The 22,592-nt window shown below is 41.1% G+C and overlaps 1 protein-coding gene across 2 annotated transcripts; it reads left to right on the forward strand.

The window, feature by feature from the left end:
- Nucleotides 1–1,600: 1,600 nt before the first annotated feature.
- Nucleotides 1,601–21,788, forward strand: LOC122864239 (ATPase family AAA domain-containing protein 2-like). 2 transcript variants are annotated; one of them, XM_044171500.1, is made up of 28 exons: nucleotides 1,601–2,019; nucleotides 3,033–3,121; nucleotides 3,284–3,312; nucleotides 3,926–4,019; nucleotides 5,082–5,154; nucleotides 7,300–7,378; nucleotides 7,505–7,630; nucleotides 7,908–7,974; nucleotides 8,578–8,664; nucleotides 8,998–9,106; nucleotides 9,225–9,340; nucleotides 10,182–10,356; nucleotides 10,513–10,601; nucleotides 10,868–11,027; nucleotides 11,451–11,541; nucleotides 12,029–12,343; nucleotides 12,430–12,547; nucleotides 13,157–13,343; nucleotides 13,971–14,156; nucleotides 14,359–14,494; nucleotides 15,041–15,237; nucleotides 16,587–16,746; nucleotides 17,965–18,087; nucleotides 18,426–18,512; nucleotides 19,225–19,653; nucleotides 20,236–20,369; nucleotides 20,804–20,932; nucleotides 21,559–21,788. In XM_044171500.1, exons 1-28 carry the CDS (start codon nucleotides 1,876–1,878, stop codon nucleotides 21,589–21,591), a joined length of 3,762 nt encoding a protein of 1,253 aa, XP_044027435.1. In that variant the 5' UTR covers nucleotides 1,601–1,875; the 3' UTR covers nucleotides 21,592–21,788. The 2 variants fall into 2 exon arrangements, with proteins under 2 accessions (XP_044027435.1, XP_044027436.1); XM_044171501.1 differs by lacking the exon at nucleotides 19,225–19,653 and having other exon boundaries at nucleotides 1,602–2,019.
- Nucleotides 21,789–22,592: the final 804 nt, after the last annotated feature.

Here is a 22,592-nt window from a genome sequence, read left to right on the forward strand (position 1 = left end):
ATAAATACACATTTAGGCTAACATTTAATAAGGGGTAGTGGGGAACAGGGCTTTAGCCTGGACTAAGAGGAAGTACGTTATGTGTTTTGGCCTTTTTTAATGATCAATAAGGTTATTTTGCAAATAAATCGACTTAATTGATACTATAAAATGAAACCAAGCCAAGATTACTGTAAATTATACTGTTTTACGTATTATTTTTCTTACTGGTAAACAGTGTTTGTACCTGCACCTGATGGACTATCGTACAGTTATTTTTTATATCATAATAATATGCATCTATGTGTTATGGAAATGTAGTATTTTTGTATGTTTCACTTTTCAGGTTCTTGAACCATATAGGTATTTACAGTACGTAGACAAATCTGAGTGTATTGCAATTCAGCTGCTGACTTTGAATTTATTTTTATTTTTTTAAGTAAGTACATTTATTCAGATTCAGAGATCAATGTAATTATTCAAAGAAGACTTGGATTGTCAGATTGTAGAGATATATTTACAGTTGCTGTCTAAAATGTTAAAAACTATTTAACACACAATCACTTTACTCAATCTCATGTCTGACAATCTACTGACTGTTTTGATGTTTTCTTGAGTACATTTTTACATTTACAATTATACAACATGTACTGGCATGAGCATAATTATCAGGGTTTGCTCATTTATTTGTGTTTGAATAAATCACATCACTGTTAAAATGTAACTGATGTGTAATTAAATCTAAACATGGCAGCAGTTAGGTTACAGTTAGAGACTCTCCTGCATCCTGACGTCCTGGATAACATGCTGACATTTGTAGGGGAGATGTCTGCATAGTTATTGTGTTTCTAGGTATCCTCTGCACTGAATTGTCTTTTATCTCATCAGCACAGTGTCGCGTTATAAAAGTGAGTTTCATTCACTGTAATGTGTCTTTCAGATAACTTTCTGTGGTACTAAAATACTCGCAGCTGCTTCTGACCTTTGACCTCCATGTATATTAGTATTAATTGTGTGTATCTCTAAAAAAGTACTGCTGCTGCTAATACAGCTACCACGGCTTTACCATTGTGACAGTTTACCCACATTGTGCCAATGCTTTAGAAACTCGTCCACACACGTGACTCTTATCAATCAAAATAACATTTTTCCTTTATTAAACTTAAGCTTCTTTACTTTAATGCAAGTTAAAAGTATTACCAATGATCCAAATGAAGACAAGAGTTGCCCCAACACCAAAAATCAGCGAGTTTTGAGACAGGGACTAACACGAGACAACAAATTAAAGTTAATGTTTTCTGATGCTGTTAAAGATTTGTTAACAGCAGTAGTATAAAAATAAATAAAAAGATGCTTTAATTTACTTTAAAATGTGTTCTAGCATGAAAGCTAATCCAGTAAGGTAACAAACAAACAAAAATAAAAAAGCATTTTATTTTTAGATGACCGGTAGCTTATATTTTGATAAATATATATTAAACATTAGAAATATACAGCATTGTATATTCATATACATGTATTATATATATATATATATATTTTTTAATTTATTTATATATATGTAGTATTTTGTTTGCTGGTCTTTTGTTTACACACGCACATTACGCCATGACGTCACTAGGCGGCGGCAGAACACGACGTTTTTGAATCCTCACAGCAGTTTGACGGTGCGCTGTCGGTATCTGTTTATCAAGTGTGTGTGTTTGGGTGTGTTCGTGTTTCAGCTCTGCCTCAACACACGGAGCAGCCGGCCGGTCAGTCTGAGAAAAAAACAACCGGTAGAGACTTGTTTATCTCCGGTTTATTCTGGTGTTTCTTATATTTTCGCTGTTAACGGTAAGCTAACAGTTTGCGTGTTAGCTTGTGTGTGTGTGTGTGTGTGTGTGCGGCGTTACCATGGTGACGCTCCGAGGTAGCGGCAGAGGGGAAGCGGGTCGGAGCAGCAGGCCGCCGCCGCAGCAGCAGAGGCCGGCCAGGAGCTCCGATCCCCCGCCGCGGGCTGCACCAGGGACCCGGAGCAGGAGCACCGTCACCGGGCATGTGAGTCTGTCTGTGGGGGTTTGGAACAGAGTTAGCTTTTCTAACGAGGCTTCACTGCATCATTTGAGTTGTAATACGTTTCAGTATTAACTGTCAGTTTGTCAGAACCAAATGATTAGTTAATTATTTGAGTTTACTTAAAAGTTTGCTTCATTTTTATCTGTTGCACTTATTTACCTATTGACATTAATTTTAGTTATCTGTATTTTAAATTCATTTTTAAGTGCACTGTCTAATTACTAACAAACAACAGGACTGCTAATAATATTACGATGACCAGCGTTTACACAAGATGTCACACAGGTGAAAACAGGAGTAAAAAACAAATAATACAGATTTAGATTAACAGGAATTAGGTAGCAACAAGTCTAAAAATACACTTATTTAAATGAGCGACTTGATACTGATATACTGAGCGACTTGGCTGATATATCGACTGATATTAGCTCATTGCAGATATATTGGTTTTTGACGTATATGCCAGTCGATAAATGACAAGAAATGCAAGTACAGAAATGCCAAAGACATGTTTTGAAACAGTGTCACCGATCTATAGTTTGTCCACCAGAGACAAATTTATTTTTCATCTGTAAAATGTCCTGTCCAGTACATGTCTTGGTCACATATTTAAGGGAACCTTATCAATATCTGCCAATATATCATTGTTGGATTTTCTTTAACTCTCAATTATCAATATTGGTATCTTCCTTAAAAAGCTCTGTACAGTACTCACTGTACAGCTCTGCAAATGGTTTGCTTTTTAATTATAAAGATGGAAACACGTTCAGCTATCAAGATCCACAGTTAAAGTAGCCGTTCAGTAGCCAATAGAAAGAAAGATACGCATATATAATCCACTCACTGTTTCAGCTTGTCTATGCACGACTTTGAAAGTAAAATAAACGTGTGCAGTGTTGTCTGTATTGATGTCATACTTTGACGGTGTGAATATGACACTGGCGTCTTGCTAGTTGCAGTTGACTAACTTCTGAAACGTTTGACATATCTTTCAGCAATTTAATGCCGAAGATGATGAACAGAATCACGTGGATTCAGAAACACACGAGGATGAAGATGAGACACCAGCGAGAGGCATCATCAGGTCAGACCAAAATGACCACACACGTGACTCTGATTATTCAAGTTAATTCATTATAATGAATCACTGCAGTTATTTACGGTATCAAAATAAATGTACCTAACATGCTTATATTTTAAGACGGCGTTGCAAATTCTAAACAGCGGTCTTGTTTTGTGTTTATAGGAAATCTGCAAGGCTTCAAAACGCTGCAGGTAAGGACATTCACAGTAACAGTAAGCGCCAAGACCTGGAATATCAGGGAGAGAGAAAGTCCTGGAAAAAATTGAAGTCTTCAAAAAAGTCATAAAAATATTAAGTTCAGGTTCATTTCATAGGAATTCAGCTGTCAGAGATGGAAAATAACAGTAAAGTACATTTACTCAAGTACTGGCTGTTGGATTGAGACGTCATACTTTAATATTTTAGTGGGAAATGTTATATATTTGCACAATGTACAGCCATCGTGAAGTGTCCACTAATTGTATGTTACTACGTGTGTTGCCTTATTGTATAATTTCTGTTCAACTACAGAAAAAGCAGATTAGCTGCAAAGATTTATTTAGTTTATTTAACAAAGGAGTATTTAATGTAAATGAATCTGTCACTTAAACATCCCAGGCCACAATATTTGGTTATCGACATTTTATCTGGTTTAATTTGAGAGTTTTACCATCTCATGATGGTGTAAAAGCTGGAACCCTTCAGATTTATTGGCGCCAAGAAATACATTGCATTTTGGTGCAACATATTGGGTATTGGTGACTTTCAAAAACACCTGTCAGTCAGCATGTATAACAACATGTATGAGTGTGTATGTGTACCCAGGTGGCAGGAGGAGCGGGCTGAGGAGAAGCACCAGGCCGACCAAACCGACCAGCAGATATCAGGCCTCCAACATGTTCGACGGCATCAGCACCAAGTTAGACAGCAGCTCAGCACTGCATCAAAACACTCTTTCAGAAGCAAAAACAAAAGTAGCCTGATGTTGTTTTCAGAGCTGAAATGATTAGTCAATTAATCAATTAGTCGATCAACTGAAAGATAATCGGCGACTATTTTGATAATCGATTAATCATTGCCAGACATTTCCTAGTTCCAGCTTCTCATTTGTGAGGATTAGCTTCTTTTCTCTGTGTTATTCGATAGTAAACAGAATACTTTGTATCAGCAAACTAAGCTGCAATCACAAACACTACAGCCATTAGTTTACTGTGGTATTCAGTGCTGATGATATATATAGGTATATATCTTACCTGATGGCTGGATACAGCAGTGCTCTTCAGCGTTTGTCTATGTGGCCGTGGTTGAACATAATCTTCAGATAAATGAACACTGAAAACGCGGATTTGTCTCACTTGTACCGGTGGAGCGTTGATGTCTAAATTCAGTGCAACTAGTCACAGTTGTCGAAGGCCAATATCCTACAATGGAACACGGTGAAATATATATGGTGACCTAGACACTTGTTTGTTAGCTTGTTTAACAGCGTGGAAAAACACAAGCACGCACCATCTTTCAAATATAACAGCACTTTCTTACCGGCGGCACAGCTGATATGCGAAGTCCTGCGGTTGAGAAAATGCAGTGCCAAAGGAAAGGGCTATCTGACAGCACGGTAAAGCGGTGAGAACTTTACTTTGATAGCATACGAGGACTTTTTTTTGGCGGTTAAAATACGTATTACTGTCGATCCCCATTCACAACAATACAGAGCTGAGCATCTGTGGCGGAGCAGCTGTCTGCTTCTCCAAACTGGCTGCACGCCGATCCCCATCTATATCTACGCTGTGATACTTTGTCGGCACTGATTTTAGTACCAGTCCTGGGGATTAACATGCACTGTAGCATTTATTTGTGTTATCAGTTACCTCCATCACAGTCTCTCCAAAAATTAGGGCAAATAAGTACTGGTATGGATGTGATGATAAAGTAGGTTTATTCGGAATAATGAACATTTCATTCTACACTGTTCTCTCTGCAGCACGGCCAGGTCGGTCATGAAGAGGATGGACAACATGAAGAAGAAGAGGCGGCTTAGTCACAACGAAGAAGGAGTAAGTAATGTAATGTACTCAGCATTTCCGTCCTGACAGTAAACACCTCATCTGGCCTCAAAGTTCGTTTGTATTTAACAAGGAGGCGACGGTCTGAGCTTCCTCAGATGTGGTTCGTACACAGCAATGTGGAGGTTTTACACTGCTCCTGTTTGTGGGTGGGAGACACACTGCCTTTACTGAATACTGTATTGATAAGTGGTTGAATGTGTCTCCGGATGCGTCCCGTTAAAGAGTCAGTTCATCCACATTACGAAGACATAATTTCTCAGTCCTTCTGATATCTCTGCTTCCACCCAAATACGATGAAGGTAAATGAAATTTTGTTTGTGGTGCTCACAACACATGTGTTTCCATGTGTTACTTTAAATGATCTACAAAACTGTCAACAGTTTTAATGGGGACTATTTCTTCAGTAGAAAATTGTCGACAGTGTGGATCGCCAGGTGAGATCAGTTAGATTTGGCACTTCATGTGCAGTGTTCAAGTTACCTTCCTGCACACATGATAGTGTTCGATCCTGCTGTTTGTTTTGGTCCAAACTATTTTTGGGAAGATTACATAGTTTTGTCACTCTGTCCAATTACAAGAGATAAACAAAAATCACATGACTCAGAAGTACTTTCGTTATTTGACAATTCTAGTAAATTGTCATCTAGCAGATATTTGAACGGTATAATTTTTACCTTTCTACCATTTTCACATCACTCGAAGAAACAAACCCCAGTGACACAAGAAATGCTCAGAGTTTAAATAGACTGTCACACAAATCTGACTACATGGACTGTAGTTCTCAAAACAAGAACTGACAGTTTACTGAAGTGATGCTGCTGCTGCTGTTTTGACCTTCTGTCCAGACTTTGTGTTTACATTTGGAAGCAGCTTCAAAACCACAGCTGAAACCATGTTCACACATCTGTCTCTCTCGGTGGGTGCTGCCTCTCTTATCAGGCCGATGTGAGGGCGGTGCACCCAGCTGCACCCTGCCTCCCTCCCTCTGCTCGCTGGTCGTGGGGAGTGGGCGACGTGGGCTAATCTCTATCAACTGCCACCATATTGGAAGGCAGCCAAAAGCCTGAGAAGCACCAGCCCTTGTTTTTGTCTTTGTATGTTTTTGTCACATGACGTTTAAGAGCTGACATAGTTTAGATCCGTTGCTCTTCACACTGGTTTGTTTCCAGTCAAAATGCGAACTTGTGTCTTCATCATTCTGATTTAATTGACTAAATGTGATCGCAGTGAGAGGATGTGTAAGATTGACGTTTATAATTAAACATCTCATTTTCTAAAAAGCTTCTTCCCAGTTTTGTCAACCGGGACTGTGGCAGGTCTATTCTGTCACAATTTTACATCATACTGGAAGCTAAAAGACGGAGATGAGGGCTGGTGAGAGATTAAGGAGGGAAATGTCAGTCAGGCTGTTGGTTCAAACCACTTTGGTTCAGTTGGATATGCGGAGTGCGTGGATTTTATAATAAATATAAATACTCTTTGTGTTGTGCCTATGTTACAGTAAACTTTGAGACCTAGTGTAATTTAGGGTACCAATAACAAGAAAAACAGTTCTTGTGGAAATGCTTCATTCTTCCGTAGTTTAACCCCATACTGTCTGGTGCTGAACCAGATGAGCCCACATGTTGCTTGTAGTACGCCGCTAACAGCCGTTGTCATTAAGCTTCGGTTTGCCTTAAAACTGAAATTTCGGAATAGTTCCAGACATTAGACTAGACCTGGAATAATCCTGCTACTTAAATCTCTGCTGGTGTTTCTTAATCCTCCAGGTATTTTCTTCTGTCCTGCGTGCACAAACAAAATAAGTAAGTGTGTTGTTACAGGCCAGAAAAATCAGGGTCGTTATACCTGCTTTATACAAAGAAAAACACACTATCAAGCCTAAAATATGCAGGATATAAATATTGATTCTGGAGCATATTTGGACATAGGCACAATGGCAAAATATTAAAAGTGTGATATGTTAAAGTCCCTGTGAAATTGGCCACTTGTGTATTTGGAATACACAACCAAGCAGGAAGTACCACTGGCCGGGATTGACCCCGGGATCTCTTTGTGGGTGGAAAATGTGTTATTGTTTTGTTTTTTGTCTTTGAATTTCTTACAGTGTTTTTGTGTTTGATGAAATTGCAGAAGATCTACTCTAAAGCCCAGAGGAGGAGAACACCGGTGCCGCAACAGAGAGAGCTCAGTGACAGCGAGGATGAAAAGGGTTTGTACGAACATTCAGGAGAATTTAAGAGGAGGAGAATGAACATGGATTGTGGGAGAAGAGAGGGAGATGTGAATCAACATCTCCCGTTGTTTTGTTTTTTCTTATATAAACTGTTATTTCCAGGTGCAGTCGATGACGAGAACAGCAGGCAGAAAGTGGCTGCAGATGACGACAGCAACTGCAGCACTAACCAGAACTTTGACGCCAAACTGAGCCGAGCCTCGTCGCTCTACCAGGGACCCGGCAACGGTCAGTACCGCACCACTGAACTAAAACCAGCGATCATCCAGAACACCTCACATAAGCTATTAGCTTTGATGAAAGGCAGCTCTAATCAGACATCTGAATTTGAGGTCCTTTTAATGGTGGAATTTGTTACCATTCAAAAGAAATCACATTTATATTTGATATTGATCCTCCCAACTTTGTTAAGAAGAATATTTCTGATGTGTGAAATTTATACAAGTCCAGGCACCTCCTTTAAATTTATAGTTCTGATGTTGTCGTTTCCTCTGGTGATGTTTAGAGTTCCCGAGAGGAACCTTCAGGATCAGCGCCTCAGGACCAAACACGACCCGCAGAGGAGCATTCAGGTCAGACTGCTGGCAGAACTTACAACTTTTTTCTTTTCTTTAAACAAAGAAAGACGTGGGAGCAAACCTGGAGCGAAAATGCATGAAGTTGGCCTGATGGAGGTGTTGTAATTAATTGTCAAAACTTCAGATTTTGGAAACCCGGTAACTGCCACATAACCAGTTCAGCATTGAGGAAGCTTTGACAGGATGACGTGATGACCTTTGTTTATTATTTTGTATTGTCTAATGGAACGTTCCAAGAAAAATGGCATTGCTTTATGACACAATCTTGACAATCCTTTCTAAAGATGTTCCAGGTTGAAGTTTAATCTGATTTAGTTTATTTGTTGCTTTGAAATTAAGAAAGTTAAGAGAGTTAAAACCCCAGCTGAAAGAGAAACGTTAATGTCTGAAATGAGTGAAACATTGATCTGGTGTCTCTCTTGCCTTAGTTGGGTTACTCACATGTGAATGTTGACCAAAATATTTATCGCTCAGGCAAGATGGAGCCTGTGAAAGAGGCCGTCGAGTTAACATTTTAATTCCACCAAAACTCCACAAACTCTACTTTCAGGAGTCCTTTACCTCTGTTTCCTCATTTCTTTTCCTTTCATCCTCCAGACCCACTAAGAGTGCGTGGTCGAAGCAATCTGATGAAGACAACGACTCTGATGATGAAGTGCAAAACGTTGAAAAAGTCCCTGGAAGGTCAGTAGGTCGATGATGCAGCTCTTCACTGAGGTACGACAACATGAACCTTCCCTACAGTTAATTGGACGAACGCACCACTCGCTGAGCTGTCATTGGTTTTTAGATTTTCAAACCGTCAAACTTGGCTCCTGTTCAGGAAAGGTCCATCAAACAAAATACCTGAACTAATTTGAGGAGAGAAATCGGCCATGCAGTCAAAGAAATCTTGTTTCTTTTTAGATCTTTAAGACAGTGTTTATAAAGTTCATATCTGGCCAGACTTTATTGATTCTCATTGGATGTTCTCCAGACTTAAACAAAAAGTTGGACATTTTTGGTTCTTCTTGCCAGCTGTCGCCCGCTCGGCCTGCGTACAGAAGATCTTCTGGGCACTCGCAGAGACAGGATTAACGCAGGAGCAGGTCTGGCAGACATTGATCCCATGACCATCGACCAATCGGTGAGTTTAGACATGTGCTGCTAATGGCACCATCCTCTCTCACTGCCTTTCTCCCTCCCCTCCTTTTTTTCGGCTCCTCGTTGCCTCTCATCTCCTGCCTCCCTCCTTCCCTCCTCAGGTGGGGTTTGACAGCATCGGAGGTCTGTCGGGTCACATCTCAGCTCTGAAGGAGATGGTTGTTTTCCCGCTTCTCTACCCCGAGGTGTTTGACAACTTCAAGATCCAGCCTCCCAGGTGACACACACACACACACACACACAGATGATTCAGATATTTACAGAGGTTACATACATTCTGTGCCCTGTGACACTCGTGGATAAAGAAAACACTGCCTGAGATTTATTTTTGGAAGACCTGCCAATCGTAACCCACTGACAGTTTTGGCTGTGAAAATGTACTGTAACTAATCTACATTCATATCCTAGCTCAATGATATTTGCACACACACACACACACACAGTGTATACATTATGTGTTCATTAGATTAGTATATGTTTGTTCCGTGGAGCATTAGTTAAGATGCGTAAAACTCATCATGTAAAACAAGAAGAAACCTTTTCGAAACAGTCTCTGCACTGCAATACAAATCTGATATTAAAATAGAGAGTTGCTGTCCTCAGTTGTGATTGGCCACACCTGGTTGTAAAATACCTGTTAAACACAAGCCTCAGTGATGTTGCTGTTCTCCAGTGCTATTGTTTTTGATATAAAAAAGATTTTCTAATAAATCAAAGTGTAAAAAAAAAACAAAAAAACCCACAAGCCTCAAAACATTAATTTTAGTATTAATGTGACAATACTATAATATGTGAACACACACCTGTGGTTGTGTGACAGTTTAACTGACAGTTAGCTTTTAGCTTGTGTTGCGTGGGAACACAGCTGAGCTACTTTAGACAGAATCACTTTAGATTTATGGAGATTATTAAACTTTGAGTTGTGATTTTTAAAAGTTTAGGATGCTCCCTGTAAAGGAAATCTGATTACTGCTGAGACAAAAAAAATGCATCAATGAAACTTTTAAATTTAGGAAGAATAATTAACAAAAACATTTTTCGTCTGTCTCTCTCTCCAGAGGTTGTCTGTTTTACGGACCTCCTGGGACGGGGAAAACGCTGGTTGCCCGGGCGCTGGCCAACGAGTGTAGCCACGGCAACAGGAAGGTGGCCTTCTTCATGAGGAAGGGAGCCGACTGCCTCAGCAAGTGGGTGGGCGAGTCGGAGAGGCAGCTGCGGCTGCTGTTTGAGCAGGTAACGTCACGTAAAGTTAAAAGTTAAAGATGACACCGTACCGTTATTGAAAAATACTTTAAAATACCGTTTAATTTGTTTTCTTCATCTGAGTTTTCTGTGAACTTGTCATTTAAAAGTGCTTTGGTTGTGTGTTGGTGCGTGTGCCGTCCTCAGGCGTATCAGATGCGTCCCTCCATCATCTTCTTTGACGAGATCGACGGTCTGGCTCCGGTCCGATCCAGCAGACAAGACCAGATCCACAGGTCAGAACAACCTAACTCAAGAAAACAAAACAAAACTGCAGCACATACATTTGCATGCAGAAAGACCTTTTTCAATTCTGTCAGTTTCTGCCTCTGTGTTTATGGTCGGCTTCAGGGAGATTTTAGTGGGTTCTGCCCTCTGGATCAGCTGTTCTGCAGCTGACCGTGGCAGCTTTCGGATCCCACCAGAGAACGATGAAAGCTGAAATGATAAAGGCAGAGTAGTTCAGTTTTTTTTTTTTTGTCTCATTGTGTCCATCCTGCAGCTCCATCGTTTCGACGCTCCTGGCTCTGATGGACGGGTTGGACAGTCGAGGTGAGGTTGTGGTGATCGGAGCGACAAACCGGCTGGACTCCATCGATCCAGCGCTGCGACGGCCCGGACGCTTCGACAGGGAGTTCCTGTTCGGCCTGCCTGACAGAGAGGTGACATCTTTTTTATATGCCTCTAAAATACATAAACCATTTAAACATTACATAATACATTCAGTTTCCCTTGTTATCATTTCAGTTTGTTTACGGATCTTTCCCAAATCCAGTGTACACAAACAAAATGTTTTAATTTGATGCTGCAAATTAAAGCCATATTAATTTTTCGAGGACATATGATCACTTATCTTCAGTAAGCTCATCACAATAATTACTTGAATCCTTTTTTAGCAGAATTTTGGCATTAAAATTATGATGGCACACTTACACTCCAAGTGTGTTTGGCTATGATAGATTCATTTATTCTGAGTAGTTCGGACAAACATGATTTTATTTGTTAATGATGTTGATGTTGTTTGTTATATATATATATATATATATATATATGTGTGTGTGTGTGTGTGTGTGTGTGTGTTTCAGTCTCGTAAAGAGATTCTGAAAATCCACACCAGGCAGTGGAAACCTCCTCCGTCTGAAGATTTCCTGGATGAACTGGCTGAGCGATGTGTCGGTAAGAAAGACTGCACAGGTGCTTCATCACACCAAATAAAGAGATTTGTTCTGACTAGTATCTAATACTGCAGATATAATGTTACTGGAAAAATGACTTTTCTAGATATGAGTTTGAAAAGAAGGACGTTCAGTATTAAAAAGCAGGCAGGTTATAAATCTGATATAAATTTTCTATATGCTTGACAGAACAGAAAAATGTCTCAGTGGCCTAAATAATAAATGATATAATAATACAAAGCTAGAGAGCAGTAACTGCATTAAATACTAACTGACTGAAAAATATTTTTAACACTTATTGTGTGTCCTTACAGAAGGATAGTTGTTCAAAAAATACATACAAAGCGCTGTAAGTTTTATTAGGAATAATTGTTAAAATCTGAACGGTAGCATTGACCTTTGACCTTTAAAACAGTGCAGGGTTCGTCAGTTGTATGTCTCTGCAGGAATTTGTATGAATTTAATGAATCTCCCTCTGCCTCTCTCAGGTTACTGCGGTGCTGACGTCAGGGCGGTGTGCACCGAGGCGGCGCTGTGTGCTCTGCGGCGCCGCTACCCACAGATCTACGGCACCTCCCAGAAGCTCCTGCTGGACGTCTCTTCCATCGCCGTCGGCAGCTGCGACTTTCTGGCTGCCATGAGGAAAATGTCGCCCGCCTCCCACCGCCTCGCTGCTTCGCCCGCCAAACCCCTGTCACCTGTGGTTCACCCGCTGCTGGGCGCCGCCCTGCGCGACATCCTGGAGACTCTGCAGAGGCTGTTCCCTCACGCTGAGCAGGGGATTAAGAGGAAGAGGGAGCCAGGTGAGTCAGAGCTGAAGGCTGAAGACCTGATGAAATGTTACATCGTGTTTAAACAACTCTTTTATCTGTTGTTTTCTGCATGTCAGATCTGACCTCTGGTATCCTTGACGACGGCCTGATGTGTGGAGGAGATGAGGGCTCCAGCACATCCAGCATCTCCACACGCTCCACCTCCAAGAGCAGAAACTTTCTGCACTTTGCCAGGTGAGTGTAATCAACACTTCATCGAGATCTGGACCAGCAGGTCAGGTTTAAGATGCCTTTACTTTACTACAAAAATGTGAAAAGAACATCTTTCCAGCCTGATGCCAACTCAGTTGCACCCTCCTTTAATTTCACTTACTGTATGTGTATTTAATAAGAAACTGTACAATAAATAAAGCAATAAACTGTATTTTACTTTTCTATATGGCTCAACAGCCTTGCACTCTTTGTACTAAATAATAATGTAATCCTATGCGAGACAAAATTACTTATATTACTTACAAGAATTCAGGGTAAAACGGTTTATTTCCTGCTTTGGCCTCTCCCTGACGACATTTTTCACACTGAATTTAAAATAGAAACTTTTAATCTGTGTTTTTACTACAGAGATTTAGAGCTCCTGTTGTTTCTCTCTTCAGCTGATGGTATTCTCACATCTTTGGTACTTTGAAGTCTTTTTTCATTTGCTTTCTCATAAATCCCTCTTTTTCACTCTCTCTCTCTCTCATCATTCTCCCCTCCATATTGTTCAGCTGCCTTCCCTTTTTCGCCTAATCTTGCTCAACTTCCCGTTATCACACGTGTCACTGCTCTCCTTCCTTCCTGCAGGAGTGCAGTCAAACACCCAACGTCCCACCGTCCCAGGATGCTCCTGGCAGGTCGTCCTGGTGCTGGTCAGACTTCCCACCTGGCTCCTGCGGTTCTGCACACTGTGGAGCGTTTCACTGTCCACAACCTGGACTCTGCAGTGCTGTTTGGAGTCAGCAGCACCTCCCCAGAGGAAGCGTGCGCCCAGGTGACCCCTCAGCAAACACCACACCGATTTAAACTTCAATTAATTCATTAATTCAAGTGTTAAGCAGCTGTAATCAGACTGGAGGCTTGTCGTTCCTGATAAAATGCAAGAACACAGTAGTGAGTAGAGGATTTCAGTTAGGACAAAAAATGACGAAACTCTGCAGGATTTAAAACAGTTTTTAAAAAAAAGTATTTCACCCAGAAGTAACAGTTTAAAATACACATGGTGAAGTGTGTCTTTTTGTGACTTCCTGTCTTACTTTTGTTAATTTAGTATCCAGTAGTGTGTTGAACAAGTTGTATATTCAAGTAGTGGAAAAACATTTCAATTTGAATAGTGAAGACCTGCACTCATTTCACGTATAAAATTAGGTTCCAGGCGTTGCCTTCTTGAACATCTCCCTAGATTCGATGGGATTGCAACAACACAGAGCTCAGCTGTCCTTTAGGGACATCTGGTGGTGATGACAGGCAACTGCAGAATATTTTAGATGACTGTTGTAATTAGTTTCATGCTTAAACAGTATGTTGTAATCTTTGAATTGCAGAAAACCAACAACACAAAACATAAAAATCTATTTTAGGGGAAGAAACAACATGAAAACGTTGTTCTTTGCCCCCTCAGGTGTTCTGCGAGGCCAAGCGGACGTCTCCCAGCATCCTGTACATCCCCCACATCCAGCAGTGGTGGGAGACTGCGGGGCCCGCGTTGAGGGCCTCCTTCCTCAGCCTGCTGGGCAGCATCCCCTCCTTCTCCCCCATCCTCCTCCTCGCCACCTGCAGCGTCCCCCATCAACAGCTGGACCCAGAGGTGAGCAGCTGGACTGAGCCCTCGGTCAGAAATAACACACAACGTGTTTGAAACCTTTCCTCTCACATTTATTGCATCAGATCGTAGTTTTTAGCAGTTTTTGTCCCCAGGAAGCCAAACTGTTCTGCTTTTTTAACCTAATTGAGGAAAAACAATAAATTGGGAATAATCTTTTTATTCTAACTTCTGTTTCTATCTTCAGATTCAGTTTCTGTTCCGGGAGGAGTACGGGGAGGTTTACACCATCAGTGTTCCCAGCTGGCAGGAGAGGACCGACTTCTTCCAGGACCTCATTCTGGACCAGGCGGCCAAGGCGCCGCCATCCAACAAAAAAACATGTATGTTGTTCAGATGCTTTTACCTGTTTGTTGAGCGCAAGTCCTGAGTGTTGGAGAATTAGACTTAAAATAAAATTAAATAGATTTAAAAATGGTCCATACTCATCTTAACTATAATGCCAGGGCCAGTGTGCGTTCATGTAAAGTGCCTCGAGTGAATAATGTAGCCAGAAGTTCCTTTTTTTACACTGGTGCCATGTTGTGGAGCAGCATTACACACCAAGTTCTTCAATATGAGAGTGGCTAACAGAAGTCGGGTTAGGACTTTTTATGGAACAGGGTAACAGATTAATAATGAAATTTGCAAAGACATGTTACTTAGCTGTTCTTGTTTTTTGATGTGGGGGTTATTTCTTCTTTCTTAAATTGAGATGTTTTGTGTTTCTTTGTGTTTTCTTTGTCATCTAACATCATGTTGAAAATAAGTGTTTTCACTTTATGTTATCCTTTGGATTTTCCTTCTCTTTCCTGTGTCCGATAATCCATAAATAAAATCATGAAGCAATTAAATAAACAATGATATTTTTGACCTCCTTCACCTCTCAGTGACTCAGGCCATGGAGATCCTTCCCCTGGCTCCCCTGCCTCCCCCCCGCCAGCTGCCGGAGCAGGAGCGCCTCCATCTGGAGGAGCAGGAGGAGGACGTGCTGCGGGAGCTCCGCCTCTTCCTGCGTAACGTCACAGAGCGTCTCACTCTGGACCGCCGCTTCAAGGCCTTCACCAAACCGGTCGACATAGAGGAAGTGAGTGGATTTTGTTCAGTAAACTTAATGAGTCTTTTAAGTGCTAAAAAAAAAAAAATGGAAGTCTGTATTTCCATGACAACCGAGCAAACTGGGGACATTGTTTTGTCAACTACTGTTTCAAAGGTCAAGAATGTATTTTTGATTTCAGATTTTAAGCTAACGTGGACGAAAAAGTCCTCAAAGTGCTTTAAACATCTACCAAAATAATTTTGTCTGGTCTCACGAAGCCAAACAAAATCTTACAAGCCCAGTTTTTTCTATGAGAGTTTAGTCTGGAAGACATCCACTGAAAACTGACTCGCCTCTGCAGCTGGAAACGGGGGCAATCACTGAACTACAGAGTGGTTCAGAAGACGTCACTCCCGAAATCTTTAAAACGATTAGACGATGTAGACGATGTGCAGCTGCAGCAGGGCCCACGGGCCCCAGTAGTTGGACCAAAGGAGTTTATTTATCTCCAAATGAATAAACTCATGTTTATCATTGTTACAGTTACATTTCCAGTCTGTGTGCGTGAATATAAAGTACAACAGGTGATTATTTTGTCAGGGGCTGGGGGTGTTTTCAGATTTGCCGCTGTGCCAAACTGATGTAATTTCTTTGTTGAGTGACTGAAGTCAGTGCTTGCTTCGGATGTATTTTTTCATGTGAAATATGAGAATTTTGATAGTCATGTGCCAAAAATAAGAAGACGTAATATTATAGTATTTTTAGTGCTGTTTGTGTTTTGTCAGCAATCTATTTGGTCCTCTGGTCCTGCGGAGAAATCTGTGTCTAAAATATTCCACGTTTTTATACTTTGTTAACTGTGCTTGCAACACAGCCTGACAATCTTTATGGCCCAATTAGGAATCAATATAATTTTAGCTACTAATCATCTTTAATTGAATTGAATTTACTACATTAACCCTGTGATTGTCTGGATTGTACCTTGATCCCAGTTATAGCCTCACATGCTGTGAAAGGCCGCAGGAAAACATCGTCTTTGAAACAGACAAAAAAGGTCAATCTGGCTTATTTACAGTATTACAGCAGTTTATCCAGGTTTAAATAAGTTTATATCCTTGTACATTAGAGATTGTGTTTTGACTGGCTGACCTATAAAATCCAAGTTGTCTGTCAGAGTTACCTGCGTGTGTGTGTGTGTGTGTGTTTGCATAATTTTGTACACGTCTCGAGGTGAGTAGGGCCCCTAAAAAACTCTGAAGCAAAAGTAGAGGCTAAATTGACTGTAATGCATACAGGAAATGATCAGTATACAATGTTTTAGTAGAACTGTGAGCAGAAACTGTGAACCATGTTCATGCAAAAAAATCTCCTAAACCTCCCCTCTCCATCTCCTCCAGGTCCCGGACTACACGATGGTGATCAGGAAGCCCATGGACCTCTCCACGCTGCTGACCAACATCGACGAGCACAAGTACGTCACCGTCAGAGAGTTCATGTCTGACGTAGACCTCATCTGGCAGAACGCCCTCGAGTACAACCCAGACAGCGACCCCATGGGTGAGACAACCACTAACACTGTCCCGCAGGCCCAGAGCAATTCACTGTGTATTCAAACAGACTAAATACAAGAACCAGGCATGTGAGATGGGTTTTAGCCAGAAATGACAGAAATGGCCGAGGCAAAAATTCAGTTTTCATTTGAAGCCTTATTCAAAATGACCAAATATCATTAGCTGGGATTTTTAATCCATAAGACTTCTGTTTGCCCTTCCACTGGAGGTTTATCTTACCTTTTATTTTCCATTTCTTCGCTGTCTCCGTGAATCAGACCGAGCAGGGGATTCCAGGCGAAAGCTCGGATGCTGCATCGATTTCAGTCGTTACGTGGACTTCAGTCATAAAGCAGACGAGTTCGAAAAGATTTAAAACAGCTGACAGTCTGACATTTTCATTGAGAACACTGTGTCTCTTTCGCACGTTTTATTTTGTTGAAAAGATCCTTCTTTGAGCCTCTCCGTCTGTGTCTGTGTTAGATGAGGGAAGTGGGTTTAACAGGTGAAATAAAACAGACGCAGATCTTTCACCTGGATTCACCTGCTCACAGTGGAAACAGGGTGAAAGACTGGAGGGAACTATGACCTCTGCATCGCGCACTCAGCTAGTATCTTAGAGGTGAATTGAACGATTGATTAGTCAATTAGTTGATCAACAGAAAATTTATCTGCAATGATTTTGATAAGTGATTTCATCATCATTTGAGTCAATTATCAAACAAAAATGTCAAACAAGTTGCTGCTTTTCTCTGTTTTTTATATAGCATTTAATCATATAATGATGGTGTAAATTTAATATATTTGGGTTTTGGACTGTTCAACAAGTCTGCTGCTCGACAAATCAAGACATTTGAAGACGTCACCTTGGACTCTGGGAATTTTAAACTATTTTGTGATGTTTTATAGACTAAACATTAATCAGTTAATCAAGATAATCATTTGATAGCTTAAAGTTTAATGAAAATAATCGTTCGTTGCATTACTGGAACTGCATTACTACAGTATATGAGAAACAAAAGTAAACTCAGAGTTTTAAAAATGTATTTCTTATTATAACACCATGTTTCTGCAGAACTGAAATAAGTTTCATAAACCTCACTATCGTATATACAAGGACTCTGTCTTTAATAGTATATAGGAAAAAATGTGACCTTAAAGTTTATATATTTTACTATTTATGTTTAACTCTTTGTGTGTGTGTGTGTGTGTGTGTGTGCGTCAGACCGTCACATCCGTCACCGTGCGTGCGCTCTGAAGGACACGGTGCGCGCCATCATCAGAGACGAGCTGGACGCAGACTTTGAGAGAGTCTGCGAGGAGATCCAAGAGTCGCGCATCAAGAGAGGTGAAACCTCCTGAAACTGATTCTCCTGTCTCCTCGTGTCCCGTCCGTTTGTTTGGTGTCTCGATTCAAATCTTACCTGCAGCAAGAAGTGATGGCGAAAGTGCAGCAGAGGTTCAACACTGACTCTGTTAAATCAAATCAGTCTCAACCACAGAAGCTAACTGAGAACCACAACAGTAAAACACAGGATTTGTGCCACAGATGTGTCTGAAATGTAGAAAAGAGCAGCCTATAAATTCTTAAAATATAAATGCTGAATATTTAGACCCCAATGAGCTGCTACTCATACCATCAAATCTCTTTACTCTAAGTTTTATTTACTTTTATTTTGCTTTCAGCTTCTTCCGGTGGGACTGAGGCCAACCCAGAGGAGGCTAGCGGTGTTTGCAGCTCGGCCTTCACCAGAAACAGCACCGGACCTCGAAGTACGTCCACCACGAAGGATGAAATGTATTTGTTTTCTTGAAAGGAATATGAAATAATTTGGCTTGTATTATTGACATCTACGGGTGAGAAACTACAACAACACTGGGACAACGTACTTCCTTTTGCACAGTCTCAACATAGTAGTAATGGTGCAGCAATGATTGTGTTATTGGAAATGATCAATAACCTTAACAAGAGGTCATGTCCTTGGGGACCTGAAGTGCAATATAATATTTAATTTAAAGTTTTTTTTAAAAAGGCAAATACCTTATTTTTTAGACTCAGTGCCAGTAACAAACACATAAATTAATATTTACAGAAAACAGCTCATAGCATTTCATTTGGCTGCTGTGTTAAAACAAAACATCTACTTCAAAATATCATACAACAAATGTTCATACAACAAAAGTGAAAGTGAGGGTGAAGTAAAGCTACATGGACAGGAAGCTGCAGACTCTTTATTTTACCATCAAAGCGTCAGAGTGAAAGAGCAGAGGAGGAGAGGAAGAGGCAGCTTCAGCAGCGCTGACAGAGGAGAGAAAGTAACGAGAGGGAGAGCGCAGATGAAATGGAAAAGTCAAGAGAAGAAGAGGAGGAGATCAAGTGCAGAGACGAGGAGATTTGATTGCACTCACCATCCTCTGACCTTCACTTTCTGCTCTTTCCAATGACCTTTCCTCTTCTCCTCCGCATCCCCATTTCTCTTTGCAGCTTGTAAGAAAAAGCGTTACAAACACTGGAGAAAAACCAAGTGGAGCACCGGTGTCATTAAGAAAACCAAGAAAAAGAAGTTGCCCATCCCTGCCTCGTCTTCCTCCGCGTCCAGCAGGGGCAACTCTGAGTCAAGCCCAGAGGAAAACAGAGCTGTGGATGATCCAAGCTCATCCACCGCGTCAGAGAGCAGCGATGGGGAGCAGAGCCACCTAACAGCCATGAACGGGTATCTTCACGACTTAAATGGCGTCCCAGATATCCAAAATGGAGTCTTTGTGAATGGGTACCATCATCCCGAGCCACTTATCCTCCAGCCAGCTGACAGCGCCCCCACAGGGAGGCAGAACCTCAGGGATCAGACCCGGACCTCAAAGACTCCCCTGAGCCTGCAGACGATGGTGAACGGGGTTTGTTTGAGCAAAATAGGTCTGTATATGTAAGAAAACGCCATTTGGTGGACGCCTCTATTACTGAGGGCACCTTTCCCGTGGCAGTGTGAGTGCCTTGCTCTACTAACTGGTCTTCATGGTACTGCGACAAAGCTACGCTGCTGCAGCTTCAAAGCACTGCAGATGAAAAGTGTATAAAACAGGGAGTGAACGTAAGGCCGCTGCTTCTGCTGCTGCTGCTGAACAAGCTTCAACAGGCCAAAGCTTCAGACTCGGAGGCTCTGCAGAACTCTGGGCATCGAGCCAAGCTGACACAAAGCTGAGCTGAGAACACAGCAGTTTCTCTGATATCTTATCAAAGCTGTACCCTCACAGAAATACACAGATGCTTCATTAGGAGAGTGGAGAGGTTTTTCTTTAGTCTACATATGATGTTTGCACTTCCAAATACACTACATGTCCCTTTTGGAAACAAACAATGACGTCAAATTAATGATTTAAGATCTCTTTAACCTGGCAAATTCAGCCAGTAAACAACAGAACCCGAAGTCGTCCAGTCAGTTGAAAAGTACCAGTAGTACATTCAATTACGTCCTCTTCTCCATGTCTCCCTCCTCAGAAAAGTCTAACAGGGGTGAGACGAGAGCCAAGAAGGCCGCCTTGGAGCAGATGCAGCTGTTCAACAGAGGCAGATCTGTGGAGATCCTCGACGAGGAAACACCACGGCTGGTAGTCGATCACAGCAAACTGAGGGTGAGTCCACCAGGACGTGTTGTTATTATGATGAGGGGAAGCGGCACTAGTAACAGTAGTAGTAGGAGGGGGGGGGTATTTTGTCCTAGCCAATAAGTAGTGACCTTCCTATCTGTCCCGTCAGTTGACACGCAATTTGACCGTGACCGTCAGTTGACGGTGGCAATTTTCTGACGCTTTTTTTTCTTGCTCTGGCAATGAAAGATGACATCATCTTAATCCCGCCTACTAATCTCTGATTGGCTGTGTGGTTTTCCAACTTGGGACACAGCTGACACTGAGCACAACACCAAATCTATTTGAATGGCTGGAAAAACTGGATTTGGGCCTGAAACCAGGCCGCCGTGGTGACCTGGTGGTAGCAGTAAGGGTTTAAATAGTATTTAGAGCTATCAATATTGCTGCCAGAAGAGTAATTTTGTGTGTTTTTTCAGGATCTCCTCAGCAGAGCTGTGGCTAAATCAGAAGGCGCAGAGGTGGAGCCGCTGGAGAAGCTTTACGCTCTGCTGGCTCAGTGCATCTACAGACACAGACACAGCTACAACAAGACGGAGCTCATTCGGGTACGACCATCACACCGACGCTGTCCCGAAACAGAGCATATGTTTCACACGAGGGTCGTAAAGACCTTGTTTCATTTCAGTCCTCCAAGCTCTTCCCAGAGTGCACTGGGGACGCAGCCTCAAACGTCGTGAAAAGGTGCTTCTTGACTTCTTTATATCAGCAAAGCTGTGTGATAGGCTGCTCTGCAACAGTTTACAGACGCCGCGAACCACAACATGACTGAGTCTCACTCTGAGCAGCTTAAACTGCTGCTTACACTGTTACAGTAGCTCATCGGCTAACTTGAATTTTGTTATTTAAGAGGCATCTATACTGCGTGATTGTGACCCTGACGAAGGCCGGACGGCTGAAAACGTTTTGTCTTCTGTAAATAAAGCGACTTGTTGTCATTGAGTGTGACCCTCTGCTGTAATCATTACATAGAGTCAGGAAACACTGGTTTGGGCACCACTCTTCTTTTTTAATTGTCAGGAGTGAACAGTTATGATGTCAAACCATCAGAGAACCTGATCGCGCATTGAAAATATTGACAAATGTTTCTCTGTGTATTCAGCAGCTGCAGGTTTCCAGGTTTGTGTTCAGTTTTAATTTCCCTTTTTTGTCTTTTTTTTTTTTCTTCTTCCAGGAAATGAAGAAAGAAATCGACAGCTTCTCTTGATCTCCCGTACCAGGTCTACTTTAATAAAACCTCAGTGCATTCAAACAGGAAGTTGTTTACTCCTCATTCTGTTAGCTAGAATATTTGTTAATGTGACCAATTATAACAGAGTAATCCTTACGACCATGCAGTATTATTTAATTTTAATTTATCATGACGTAAACTCAAATAAAAGTGCTATTGAGGCTTAATTATGATCATTGTTTGTGTGTTTTCTGTTCAGCAGCCAACTGAAGTACTTTCTCATTTTCAGCCCAGGCTGTTCGTAACTGATCTGGAAACAGTAGTTCAGACAGAACAAATTAAACACCTTAGATCGCTTTTAGTATAGAAAAATCAAAGCTGCGAGGTTAAGAACGTGCATGAAATTTGAAGCAGTTCACCACTGAATGTCTTTAATCTTCGCCTCTGATGACAGCTCAGGCCAAACAGCCAATAAACAAAAATGTAGAAAATATTTTCCTTCTTTTTGTCTTTTTGTCATGTGACTGTTTTTCCTTTGATATTTGTGCTTAATATTAATATGTGTTGAAAGTTTAGATTGTGTTTTGAAAATGTTTAGTTTTCATGTGAAATGGTGCAGTTTGCTTACAGTTAGTATGGTTTTGCGGCGTTAAATGGTAATTCATACTTATACTTCACTACATTACAGAGGAATCTTTTATTGTACTGCATGTATTTCATTGTACTTTACAAACAAAATATATGAGCATGAAAATATGTTTTTCCTAAATTAAATTATAATGCATGTATATTATAATATCACTGGCAGGGGGCATTCTGCTGTGTAAGGAGTACTTTTGATACTTTAATAATCATTTTCCGATGATACTAATGCACTTTTACTTAAGTAAGATTTTTATGCAGAACTTTTAAATGTAACAGAGTATTTTTTACATTGTGCTATTGCTAGTTTTAATTAAAGTAAAGGATCTGAATTCTACTTCCACCTCTGTAACTAATAAAGGAAGGCGTCAGTGTCTTCGGTACAGTGTGTTACT

This window comes from Siniperca chuatsi, linkage group LG17, assembly GCF_020085105.1.
Source record: "Siniperca chuatsi isolate FFG_IHB_CAS linkage group LG17, ASM2008510v1, whole genome shotgun sequence".
Taxonomy (NCBI): Eukaryota; Metazoa; Chordata; class Actinopteri; order Centrarchiformes; family Sinipercidae; genus Siniperca; species Siniperca chuatsi.